Source organism: Spea bombifrons, chromosome 5 (genome assembly GCF_027358695.1).
Source record: "Spea bombifrons isolate aSpeBom1 chromosome 5, aSpeBom1.2.pri, whole genome shotgun sequence".
Lineage (NCBI taxonomy): Eukaryota > Metazoa > Chordata > Amphibia > Anura > Pelobatidae > Spea > Spea bombifrons.
The window spans coordinates 96270736-96283078 of record NC_071091.1 but is presented as its reverse complement, the minus strand read 5'-3'; the positions used below and the strand labels follow the sequence as shown (position 1 = coordinate 96283078).

At 39.9% G+C, this 12343-nt stretch overlaps 1 protein-coding gene across 1 annotated transcript in view; it reads right to left on the bottom strand.

The window, feature by feature from the left end:
- Positions 1-12343, bottom strand: part of VPS13B (vacuolar protein sorting 13 homolog B) — a 359343-nt gene that overhangs the window by 104521 nt on the left and 242479 nt on the right. Inside the window, exons 32-33 of the mRNA XM_053466785.1 lie at positions 11381-11504; positions 9103-9246 (exon numbers count right to left, since the gene is read on the bottom strand). Coding sequence (XP_053322760.1) covers positions 9103-9246; positions 11381-11504 — 268 coding nt within the window. The remainder of the gene's footprint in view (positions 1-9102; positions 9247-11380; positions 11505-12343) is intronic.

Here is a 12343-nt window from a genome sequence, read left to right as displayed (position 1 = left end):
CTGCAATAGGCGCGCGGCCAAATCACACAGCCTTGTGACATGATATGGGGGAATACCGTCCCAAAGCAACCTCCATGTACTTTATGCTTTCTGAATTAACAAAGACTAATCCTGATGGTCAACAATAAGTTACCTGTTCATTCATCTTCCATTTGCAATCCCAACAAAATTCTCTTGACTACGGTGTTCCTCCCTACAGTTGCAGGAGGAAAGTTAAAATATTAACCATCCACATTTAGATAACGGCTCTTTGTGCTGAATTCACAAAGACTTCTTATCGGTGTCTTTAACTGCTGGATTGAAGGAAAACTTGCAGCATTTCACGGCTACGGGATGTAACTCTAAAGCTAATTCTGTACACTCATATGGGGCAGAGGTTGCGGATGATGTGGTAACTACTGGGAAAGGAGCATTTGGATTTGTGATACATGAATATTTTTTGTCAGTGAACACAAAACCCAACAAATGACCAATAATTCCACCAGCTAGGTCCGAGCCATTGGTGGCAGGTGCATCGTGGTGACACATCATGCCTACCGGCATAGAGACCCGGTGCCAGCGCTCAGTCCAGCTCGGGGCTCATGGACATACCTGATCTCAAGGTACCCCGCAATCTATTGTTTTGTAAAGCAACACACATTTTCTACAAAGCATTTTCTGCGTTCACCAGTTATGGGATATTTACACAATTCTAGCTCTGAATACCTGCATGGGGAATTTTAAACTTGATTGAGCTGTTATCCAAACAACAAAAAAATGACTTAACTTATGAACTCGAGCAAAATCTTTAAAATGAAAATTCTAGCTGTACGCCAGAAGCAGCATTTTGTAGATTAAAAGCATGAAAGAAACATGCTATCTGATCTGTCTCCCCCGTTGTAAACTCTTTCACTTAAAATAAATGAGAAGATGCAGATTGCCGAGCTTTGACTAAGGTCTACCCCATCTTCAAACACACAGAGAAAAATTAGCTGCTTTTGCTTTTCTTCAATGAAAGGGAGAGCAGCTCCTATCAGCTGGGAGCCTGCAGACCCAAATTATGAATTATGCGGTTTGCAAATCAAAACATCACTACTGCAAATCAAGTAACGGATACTGTTTACAATATAGTTTCCTATGAGAATGCAGACGCTTCCGAAGGTCATTCCTGATGCAACTCCTTGCCATCATTCATGGCTCCATAGGACGCTTTAACCAGTTTCGGGAAAGGCCAAGGCTTGGTGATGTCTGACATTATAAAAGAAGCATGTTGGATTTTAGTAACTAGAGAAAGAGGATTTATTGAGTGATACGGCAACAGCGATGAGTCTGAACGACACACGCGTAGAGTAGGTTCTTTCAAGAAGGAGAAAAAAAAAGAGAGTAAAGAATAAAATGAGAGATTTGCGAAGGTTTATTTGCATAAAGGGACACTCCAGCCATTATATGCATTTTAATTCACATGACAGCTGTGGTCCCTTTACATAATCAGGTGAACCCGCTTGCAAATACATGGAGGGATTCTGACAAATCCCCCCCGTATAATTCTGCCTCCTTCCTGGCCAAACACACCTTGTGCTGCCAGAACCCATTTGGTGTACTCAATACAAGAATGTCCCTTTAACATGACAACAAGCACAATTAATTAAAGTAAAGTAACAAAAAATATGTAAAAAAACATTTGGAATGCATGAATTTTTATATGTACTTGTTCTTTTCAGTATTGAATTTATTCCTACATAAGTGTCCTGATGGGACACACGGACAGATCACTACCTAAGCCTAGTCTAGCATCTGTCCAATGCAGAAATCATACCCTCTGCTTAAAAAAAAGAAAGAAAAATGAAGAAACCTATTTGTGTTTAGTGGTTTCATTGCAAAATTCTATCTACCTACACAAACGCTGAGTTGGAGCCTTGGGAGTGATTTATTTCCCAATGAGCTAACCCAAAAATTCTTCTCTAGATCAGATAGACAAATGAATCCTCCGTCAGGATGCAGGCGGAAACTTCCGGCACATTTTACTCAACCTCCAATGTAAAGCTATATGAATTAGATTATGAAAAGTAAACATAACTCACAAGAACGAAAAAAATAAAACATACATTTGAGGGATGTATTGTAAAAATGAGTATGATCTGCAGTAAAATATATAGTTTCCTGCCGCCCAAACATACCAAAATACTTAGAAAGATTAGGGTTTATGAAACGTAATTAAATATACATCAACATAGAGGGGAGTGTAACACAATTACGATAATCTACAAGAAATATCTGAATCACAAATGTGTATCCTAGTTAGCCAAAAAGAAATATATCTTCTACTGCAGAAACGAAACAAATCAGGTAACATAAAAGCAAGTGTCACATCACATTAACTAAATGTTTTCTTGTTTAATAAGACAATGCTATGTCCCATTCATATAATCTGCAAAGACTTAGCAAGCCATGCTTTGTGAGACCCTGTATTTGCTAATATGGTTCAATATTATTATTATTGATTTTTATAGCGCCATCATATAACGCAGCGCTGTAGAATAATCAGGACATAACAATCCGGAAACACAAGGATGGCTCTGCTCAAAGGAGCTTACAATTAAACATTAAAAATGTTATTGTATATTAAGCATAATGATACTTTGCATTAATAGCCCTGTCCGCAATAGGGTCTGTTTAATGGATGCGTACAGAATGAGCTCTGTCTCTGTTAAATATTCTTATTTATAGACTTGAATACGGCCAGCTTGGCGATCCACTTTTAAACCACTTAACCTTCAGAATCTCTTTTCCACAGATAATCATTAATCACGTGTCCTGCTGCTAAATTAATTCACTTTGATTCCTGGATGTTTCACAATGACCATCAAAGGGCTTCTTTAATGTGCACCATCTAAACACCGTACCACATGATACCCGCCAGCTGGATTTAAGCCAATTGGCAAATTACTCCGTACTGATGGAGTCATTAGATCAAAGGAAGTCTGAATCAAGCTTCGGCTCTAAGGAGAACACCTTTAGGAACCGAGAAGAATGTGTAACTTATAGCAAAATAAATAAAATGTTAAAATGGCTTGCGTGGTTTGTAGCTCTGCATTTCTCAATGCTTTTCTGTCTAATATGCAAATCCCTATTTTCCTATAATTCCTATGTTTTGGCAATAAGTCGGGCCAATTCCAAATGTTCCATACGTATGATCAAAATCTGAAAATGTGGTACTTACAAGGCTACAGGCTGCAAATAGGAAGGGGTTAATCAGCACTAATTTCTCTAGTGATGCAGAAGCACAGATCTCTCTATCCTTAAATTATTATTAATTATTGTTTTATATAGTGCAGTCACATTCTGCAGCGCTGTACAATGGATAATATGTACTGATCTCACCTGCCCAGCTTCTCTGAGGTCATGCATATTGGCCAAGCTTTAATAAGTCAAAGCAATGATGTCATTCCTGAGCACAAAAGTTAACAAGCTGGTCAAATACGGGATGCAGGTGAGAATGGATTCCAGAGATGGACGACTGTATTGGGGGTAGAATACTTGGTTGGATACATAGAAGAAATACCCAAACTCTCAAGTCCTCCAAATCATTTTGTAATTATTCTAAACAATTCAGAATAACATGATACACGATCCCGATTTCTCAGGTCATCATGACAGGTCATCATTTAAAGGTTTTACTATTCCTGAAATGGTCATATTTCCAAAAAAGCGGCAACGGTTAACGTTTTATTTTTAAGCAAAGCGCGTTTAATATATTTCCTTTTATTTTGTTTTAATAAAGCACAGAGTGACTAAGTGGCACATAACGCATGACCTCTGGGTTACGAGCTATGTATCTGTCACACGTCAGGCAGTAACCTTTCCAATTAAATTCCAATTAGGTTCAATTCACCCGCATATTTGTCTGTGTGTACTTGACATAGACCACCTAGGTCTTTCATGTGTTTTGATAATATTTACAACCCTAGTGAATGGCTGCTCCCCTTGACACTCGCTTCACCTTTAACCAACGCATTAAGTTGGGCAAATGTCACTAGACAGTGTGTAGATAGTTCTAGAAACTTTATTGCGGTCAGTAACTTTATCACATGTGCTACCAGTACCTGAGAACCAACCAAGTTCTGGGGGAAAAAATCCAGTTCTTCCTTTAACCCTTTGAGGTTAAAGATGATGTGCCCAATGGGAAAATATGGCAAAGAGCGGCAAACGGTGAATGTTACAGTATAGAGACAGGTTGAATGGAAATTATGTACACCCGCCATCAACAGATATACAGCTTTTCAGACCATGCGTGGTTCATGTGAAGGGGTAAGTAAATTGCCCTCACCTTTCATCGTGATCATGGAACAGGGCAGCTCTGAGCACTGATCTCCTGCATTTTTCTGGGATGATGAAAGAGCTGTGGCGTTGGAGCATGAGATTTAAAGCCCCTCTGTGTCAGCAATAATCACATCATAATTACAGGGCAGGAGAATGCAGTGCCCTGGGTCAGCGACGCCATGCTGTGCACATCAGACCGCATGAACAAGACTAAGCGGACAATAAGGATTAACATGGGCAGTGTTCGAGATCTGATTTCCAAAAAGAATGTGTATACCAAACCTAAGGCAGATGGGTAAAGCTATGCGTTACAGAAGCCCCCCACCCTATACAGTGTAGATTCTCCAATATAGGAGCTGTATTATAGGGTGCTTCCCAACCCAGTCCTCAAGGGACACCAACAGTGCAGGTTTTATGGATGCCCCCACTAGCCCAAAACGGAGTATTTACGAAATCTTGTCCTGTTCGAATGCTCCCCAAACATTTGTGGCTATTGTTACTTCCTATGGACACTGATACTGGCATGCCATTGAGTAGATCAGCTATTAAGTAAATGCACACCTCCTGATTATTGCACATTATTCATACTGCTTCTGAAGGGACCTGCAGACTTAGGAAGATTTGCCAAAGGCAACGTGATTTACAACGTTTTAAAGATATGATACCTAAAAGCCCAAAACCAAACATACTGCCAGCTGGAAGACTGGGGGCGCCCAGCTGGCTAACACTGTTTAGTACAGCAGTTCTTAAAAAGTATGTTTTATCTGAGTTTCCTCCTACTGCCAAAAATGAACTGCGTATGTGGAACTTAAATAAACGAGGACTCACCTTTTCAGTGCATGATAGATGGAAATGTACTTAAAGCGCTAGGCTCAAGCTATAAGCAAAAACACTCAGGGGCAACTAAGGTGTCAAAAGTTCAGGCATAGGCACAGAAGGTGGCCCTCGACCCCCAGAGGGTGGCCCACTGTGGTTTTAGCTTTGATAATTTGTGGCTCGCTACCAGGTTTTGTTAAACTACAATAATACTCGAGTCATAGGATTTTATGTACACAGATTGCCCAGCGACGCCTTTCCTCAACCTGAGCTAGTCCGCAGAGTTCAATAGGTCGATTTACTGCACCGCGGGGCAAGTGTGGCATATATTAATGCCTCGTGAGCTTTTCTGAAAAATGATTGTTTTTTTTCTATCTGATGGGAAGCCACTTCTGCTAAACAGCATGGAAACAATAGGACAGATATGTGCGATAAACCTCTCTGCTATGAAACAAACAAGGACCAAATGTCACTCATGCAGCCAGAAGTAATGAATGAGGCACAAAACACAAACCATATTTGGGTCTATTTTGCACTATAAATGGAAACAAATACACAACTCTCTCTCAAAGCCACAATAACAACAACAAAGAAACTTTGTTGAAAACATGCACGGCTGATGCAAGGCACACTTGACGTATCTACAATGTTGGGGTTCCCATGAGTAGCCATTTGGGCTACTGTGTCTCCACTGGATGAGTGGGTAAAGCGTGGGTGCACAAGTCAAGGAACTTAAAGAATGTTTAATTCAGATGCCCACCACCCAAACTGGGATATGTAAACATCACTGGAATGGAATCAGAAGGCACTGATTATATTAAATTATAACTGCGTATGTCTGGACCTGAGTCTTAGTCGTTCCCTAGTTAAAAATTCAGATTGTCTATTACCATTCATCTGAACATTTGTGGTGAGCTGCTCCACAGGGCTCTTCCTCCATAGGGGAAACTGGAGGATCTTAGCCAAACATGGAAGGCATGGCCATTCCCCAGTTACAGGATAAACGGATAGGAAGGAAGCTTAACCAACGCCCAGCAATCAGATCTCATATTTAGAGTATCCAAAGCAAATTTACGGAACTTCGGGTATATTTATCATGAAGTAGTGTATTAAAAGCACTGCAAGCACTGCCTGCAGCCCATGAGCACTAGACTTCAATATGCCTGCGCAGGCTAAACATTCCCAGTCTTCACTGCACTGGTATGTAATCTTCATCTCTAATCCAGACTTTTCCTTGTTTAATAAAATTCGCCAAGCTTTCAGCATGAGATAAAACCAGGACTTGACTTGGTATGTCCAACACAATAACACAATTGTCTATTCGCTAAAGTGAGCGTTATCAGGAGAGTTGTGGTTTCAACGCCTTTACCTCAATATTATGATGAGCCAACACTGGCAGGTTCCTCCAGCAAAAAGGGCTGAGCTGGCCCTGTATAATGTACAGTTCAACGGGTGAGGAGGCTTTGAAGGAATCTGGCTGATTTCACTACACGTTTCACAGGACCAGTCAAGCTCTTCCAGGAGAAGAAGCTCACTGGAGCTGATCATGTATTGTAAATATTTAATAAATAGACCCCTTTATTGTTCTACAACAACCCTCTCACCAAAGTATTCACCTGTGCATTAAGAACATAGGAATGATTCAGGCTGAGGAGGAACTGGATTATCTCACACTAGTACAGGCTAGAAACATATGACTGGCCCTACATATCAAGAGGAATCAGCTGGAACCATGTGTTATTTCTGTTATTGGCCCTGTATAGAGCTGTTTATAACAAGAACAGGAAAACCTCAGCCATCCATCCATCCATGTGTAATCATCCTAAGCTTAACAAGTTAAAAACATCAGCAGTATCTGGTGAACTTAAAAGGCATAAAATGTTGACTACATCTTTAAGACAATGGCCTCAGGAATTTGTTATTTTTTCACTGATGTGATTTATGTTCTATGGAGCTACAGAATTTGCAAAACAAAGAGCTAAAGGAACATTTTTGAACAGCGGGGCTTTCTATTATAGAACATGTACGTTAAATTTATAGGCTCAGTGGACACGCTGACATACAAAGCATAAAATGGAGACTTCCTGAAAACCACAAGGAGTCTGTCATGCATACTCTTTAAGGACGCAAACAATAAAGAATTAGAATAACATTGTTCCCGCTGAAGCCTGAAAATCCCCAAACACATCTCTGTTCTGCAAGATCGTTTCACATAATTCAGTCAACTGTTAGCATCATTCACATGAGAATTATTCCTGCATCGCTTATGCATTTTTTCATGCCAGGTACATGAGGTCAATGTGAACAGTAACTTCTCAGACCATGACACGTGTCCTGGCAGAAGCCATGACATCAAAGTGCAGCATCTACTGATTCTAACCATGTTTGATGTATCCACAATGGGAAAAATCACATCCAAAGTTGATATCATTAGCCAACATGAATAAAATGGCCAGAAGGATTACCTTCTTTCCCGAAGCTTTGTGCTGTATAAAACAAATACCCTAACGTTACAGAACATATTCACACATTTACCAACCTCCCTGAATTTGCTGGATTTCTTTATTAATGACTCGAGTCCCCCACAGGTCCTTGGGTATATCTAAAAGTCAAGCACTGCATTGTCACAGGTATTTTGCGTAGCACCAGTCCTGCACTAGTGCTTCCACGTCGAGAATTCGCTCTGCATGCACGTCCAGCATGTCCTGTGACTAATTTAATTTCCCACGATTTGGGTCAACGTGCAACTCCAAAATCCACTCTCTAACTCTCACTAATGCCAAAACAACATAGCTGCCAGCATTTCAAATATATATATATATATATATATATATATATATATATATATATATATATATATATATATATATATATATATATTTATTTATTTATTTAATTTATTTTAGGTTGTGTAGATAAAACGGGCCTAGAGGGCAGGCATATACAAAGACTTTTTATAGGACTTTGAGACCCATTGATAGCCTTGATAAGGCATTAGAAGATCTAATTGAAAAACATTTTCTGCTATTAAAATACACACTGTTAAGATGTTTAGGGCTGTAAATGAACTTGTATGCCTTGGGGAGGAGGAAAGAGGGGCAGAGGGATTTGGGTCAGGTAGAGGAATGTATCACCCCTGCCCAGTATACCCTAAAGCCTGCTACTTATTGATACAAGGGGCTATTTAAGAGGCGATATTTTGGAATAATATGGAAAAAAAAAAACTAACTTTTTTTGTTAAAGGCCAGCAGTAGTTCAGCCGGACACCTGCTCTTTGAAAGTGAATAGTACTCTAAGTTCGGCTTCAAACTGTTTATGAAATTGACGGCTTTGAAGTGTGAAATCAGAAAATTAGCAGCGTTTGGATACCACTTTTGCTTTGTTATCATAGGAAATGTAGCAATTTGTTTTAGTGACCTTCACCTTAAACGAGGGGTTGCCAGGCGGTATGGCTGCAGCTGGGCATCTGCTGCAAAGCTCTGCTCATTATTACTCCAAGAATCAGCTTGTTCCTGTCATTTATTTCATATACATACGAGAACATTTGGAGAAAGTATTCGTTAGAAAGCACCCCCATAATCTGCGGCGTATTCTCTACATTGTGGAGATTGGGTCTGTTTGTCTAAATCCGTCAGACCCTTAGAACGTATGTATTGTGAGAAGCGCTGCGGGAATTGCTGGCGCGATATAAATGATAGTAACAGGTGACCGTTACATTCATTCAATGTTATAAAACCAGACAGAAGCCCGACTTCCTTTTCACATTCTTTTGCTCCACCAAACATACTTCATTTCAGTTTCCAAAAAGTACACGGGAGATAAATACGAGAATATTTAAAAAAAACATATGGCAATTTTATAATTAGTCTTTTTCTCCCTAAATGTCGACGAATCAAGCTTTGCACAGGTGAGCCAGTAATACTGCCACGTGCATGGCAGACAAAGGGTTAAGCAGGGTCTATAATGCAGGTTGATATCATCGCTTACCTCGGCAGCCATGTTTGTTTGTTCAAATCCAACCACGTTCGCTTGCACCAGCTGTTGAAGAAGTTGTACTTGAGCCACGCTTAGGAAGAAGTCCAAGCTTGTGGTAACGTTCACTTCCAATGCATGGCCACACACTAAAATATCCTGGGGTGAAAAGGTAGATCTCATGTCATTTGTGTTTACTTAAGCTCAGGGGACTAAACAAACCTCACAAAATGCCCATGTCTTACATGTCTTAAATCAACTGCACCTGAAATACCTTCAAGCGGGTGCCAAATTCTTCAAACGCAGTTTATTTTCATTCGTAATCAATACCAACATTCCAGAACCCAGCAAATCTCACATGTTGAGAAAAGCTCCCTTTTATACATTTCAAATAGCCTGAAAAACAGTATGAATCTGCAAAAGCGAACATAATACGTCCAAACGGAGGAATGGCAAGGACATTACTCATTAACCTTTAACGTGCCAGGGGAGTTTCACAACAGCTGAAATGGGCCCTGCATATAAGTCTTACCAACTAGCCTGGATTTGCCAGGACTTAGATTCTATTAAGCCAGTGCTTTAGTTTAATACATCCTACCACCAGCGAGAAAAGTTTTGTGTGAAGATGGGCAGAGCATGACCCCAGAGGGGTGGAATAAGCATGGAAATAGATGGCACATGGAAAAAATAGATGCAAGTATGCAGAACTATTATTAAGCTTCTTCTCATTACTCTACTGAGAAGAAACCATTTAAATACAACGCACCACAATTAAAACTCATTATTGGAAGTGGACTGTGCACCGCACATTAGAACTGGACGGTAGGGACTATGTACCACACAGTACTATAGGACTCATATAAAATGAAATATACAGAGTAGTACAGAGTATGGACCAGAAGTTACAGGGCTACTATCTAGATTCCTTTTGGGGTTTTTCTGACAAATCTTCGGCTGCACTCATAGGGTTAATTTACATATGGATAAGAGAGCCAAAGGTTTTTTTTACAGGCGTTTCTATTAAACTCACAGTATGTCCATTAACATCTATTACTTTCATATAGCAATATTCAGCCCTTCAGTGTTTAGTTTTTAACATCTGAAATAAAAGTTGGATTTTATTTATTCTTTAAGGGTAGGATATTTGTTTTTGTTAATTTGGAGTTTCATTACCAGGGCCGGTCCAAGACAAAATGTTGCCTGGGGCGAAGTTTAAAATGCTGCCCCCCCGTTATCTACCCTTCCTCCCCCCCACTATCTACCCTTCCTCTCCCTCCCTATTATCTACCCCCCCACCCTTGTACTTACCTTTCAGCAGTCCTGCGGTGAGTCTCCCTGTTCGGTCTCGGTGCCGGCTTGTAATGTTGAGCTCCAGAAATGACGTCATCTTCCGGCGCTCAGCATTACAAGCCGGCACCGAGATCGAACAGGGAGACTCGCCGCAGAGGAGAGAGGGTCGCCGAGCGGGTACTGACAATTTGGTAAGTGAAAACCACTCGTCGCCCCTCTCTCTCTCTTCCGCTTTAAAAAGAAAAAAGGGCTCGCCTGGAGCAGTTGCCCCACTCGGCTTCATTGTCGGGCCGGCCCTGTTCATTACCCCTTTTGTCCTTCTCTTTACATTGATTTATTACTGTTTAGAGGCATTTTCTTCTATTTTTAGTATAGCCAAACAGTCAGAACACTTAGGTGTGCGGTACATGCCCGAGATCACCATAAATATGAACAATTGTATCAGTTATAACAATAAGTTGTGATGTGTGTACCTTCGATCAGTGTATTATAATGTGGACTACATATATCCAACAAAGTAGTATGGGATAGAGCAAAGTAACAGGGTGTATAGTGTACCCTAAGTTATAGTAATATGGAGTGGGGAGTATAGCATTGCTTAGAGGGTATATAAGTGCACCATTAATCAGAATATTAGGACATGGATAACATGACATTGGTTAGCGCAATACAGTGCGTCCCATTAATCAAAGCAGTGTGTCTAACCTGCAAAGAGGATGAGGAAGTTGTATCCTCAGTCATCGATAGAAACATGTGTAGTGCCAGTGAACAAAGTAGAAACATTGTTGAGCATGCACAATGGGTCAGCCTGGTATGACAAACTACACACTACCATCCAGTTCAATCTGTAGCGAAGAGCAATGCTGATTTACTACCATGTGCCTTTGGCTACAAGCGCATGTTTTGTGGATCTTACAATCATTTGTAGTTCTTAATACATTCTCAACAAGAACAAAATGCAGAAGTGAGCACCATTGATGGCATGTATGGAGTCCGTACCCACCTCAGTGTGCGTATTCTCAGGGGACACTTTACTGAATATAATAGCTGGAGCGGCGGTTACACGAACCGTGAAATCGGTTAAAATCGGACTGAGTATTGCTCTCCTTTCTTGATGACGTTTAATGCTGAGAACACAAAGAGAACACATCACATATTACTTTGTCAGGAGCGTTGCAGTTAAGAGATCTTGGGCCACAGGACTAGCTAGGTAATTACTTAACCTTCCAATGACATATGACATCTTGTTTTAAAAAAAAGCTGTAGTAAAACACTGAACCAGGAACATAAACCATAAGAATTTTCCCATAGGTTTTAGTTTTCTGGTTTACTTACCGTTCAATTATTATTTTATCCCCAAATTATACCAATTACCTTGGCAGCCCACTGAATTAAGATGTAACAGTGACACAACTGGGAGTTACATTTCATTCTAAATATCATACAAAGAAGTTTAATTGGCGAGTGTGACCCTGGGAAGGAAAACACAGCAGAACAGAATAGTGGATAGAGTTCCAAGTCAAAAAGAGGACACGTTTAAAATAGGGCACAGATTTAGACATTTCATTCATCATAACTAAAGACTACTTCCCAAAAGAAAACTTGAAAAAACATTCATCAGTCACAAGGCGATGTGTTAAATTATATATTTAAATACTTAGGTGGTTTTATAAGATATTTTACTAGAAATTCATGCCATGGGCATTATAGGCATTTACTAAATCCACCAGCTAGGTATTGGTTTCTGTGTTAGCTGCAAAGATTTAAACAATCGCAAGAGGGCTCATATTGGGAAATATTTTCAGCAAAAATAAAATACATGTGGAATTGTTTTATGTCATATATGTAAAAAAAAGAAAAAAAAAAGGATACTATATATTGTTAGCATGGAAGTATGATGGTTTCTTATATAACATGATATCTACATCAACAAATTTCCTTAAATTCTTAGTTAAAATATGTCCAT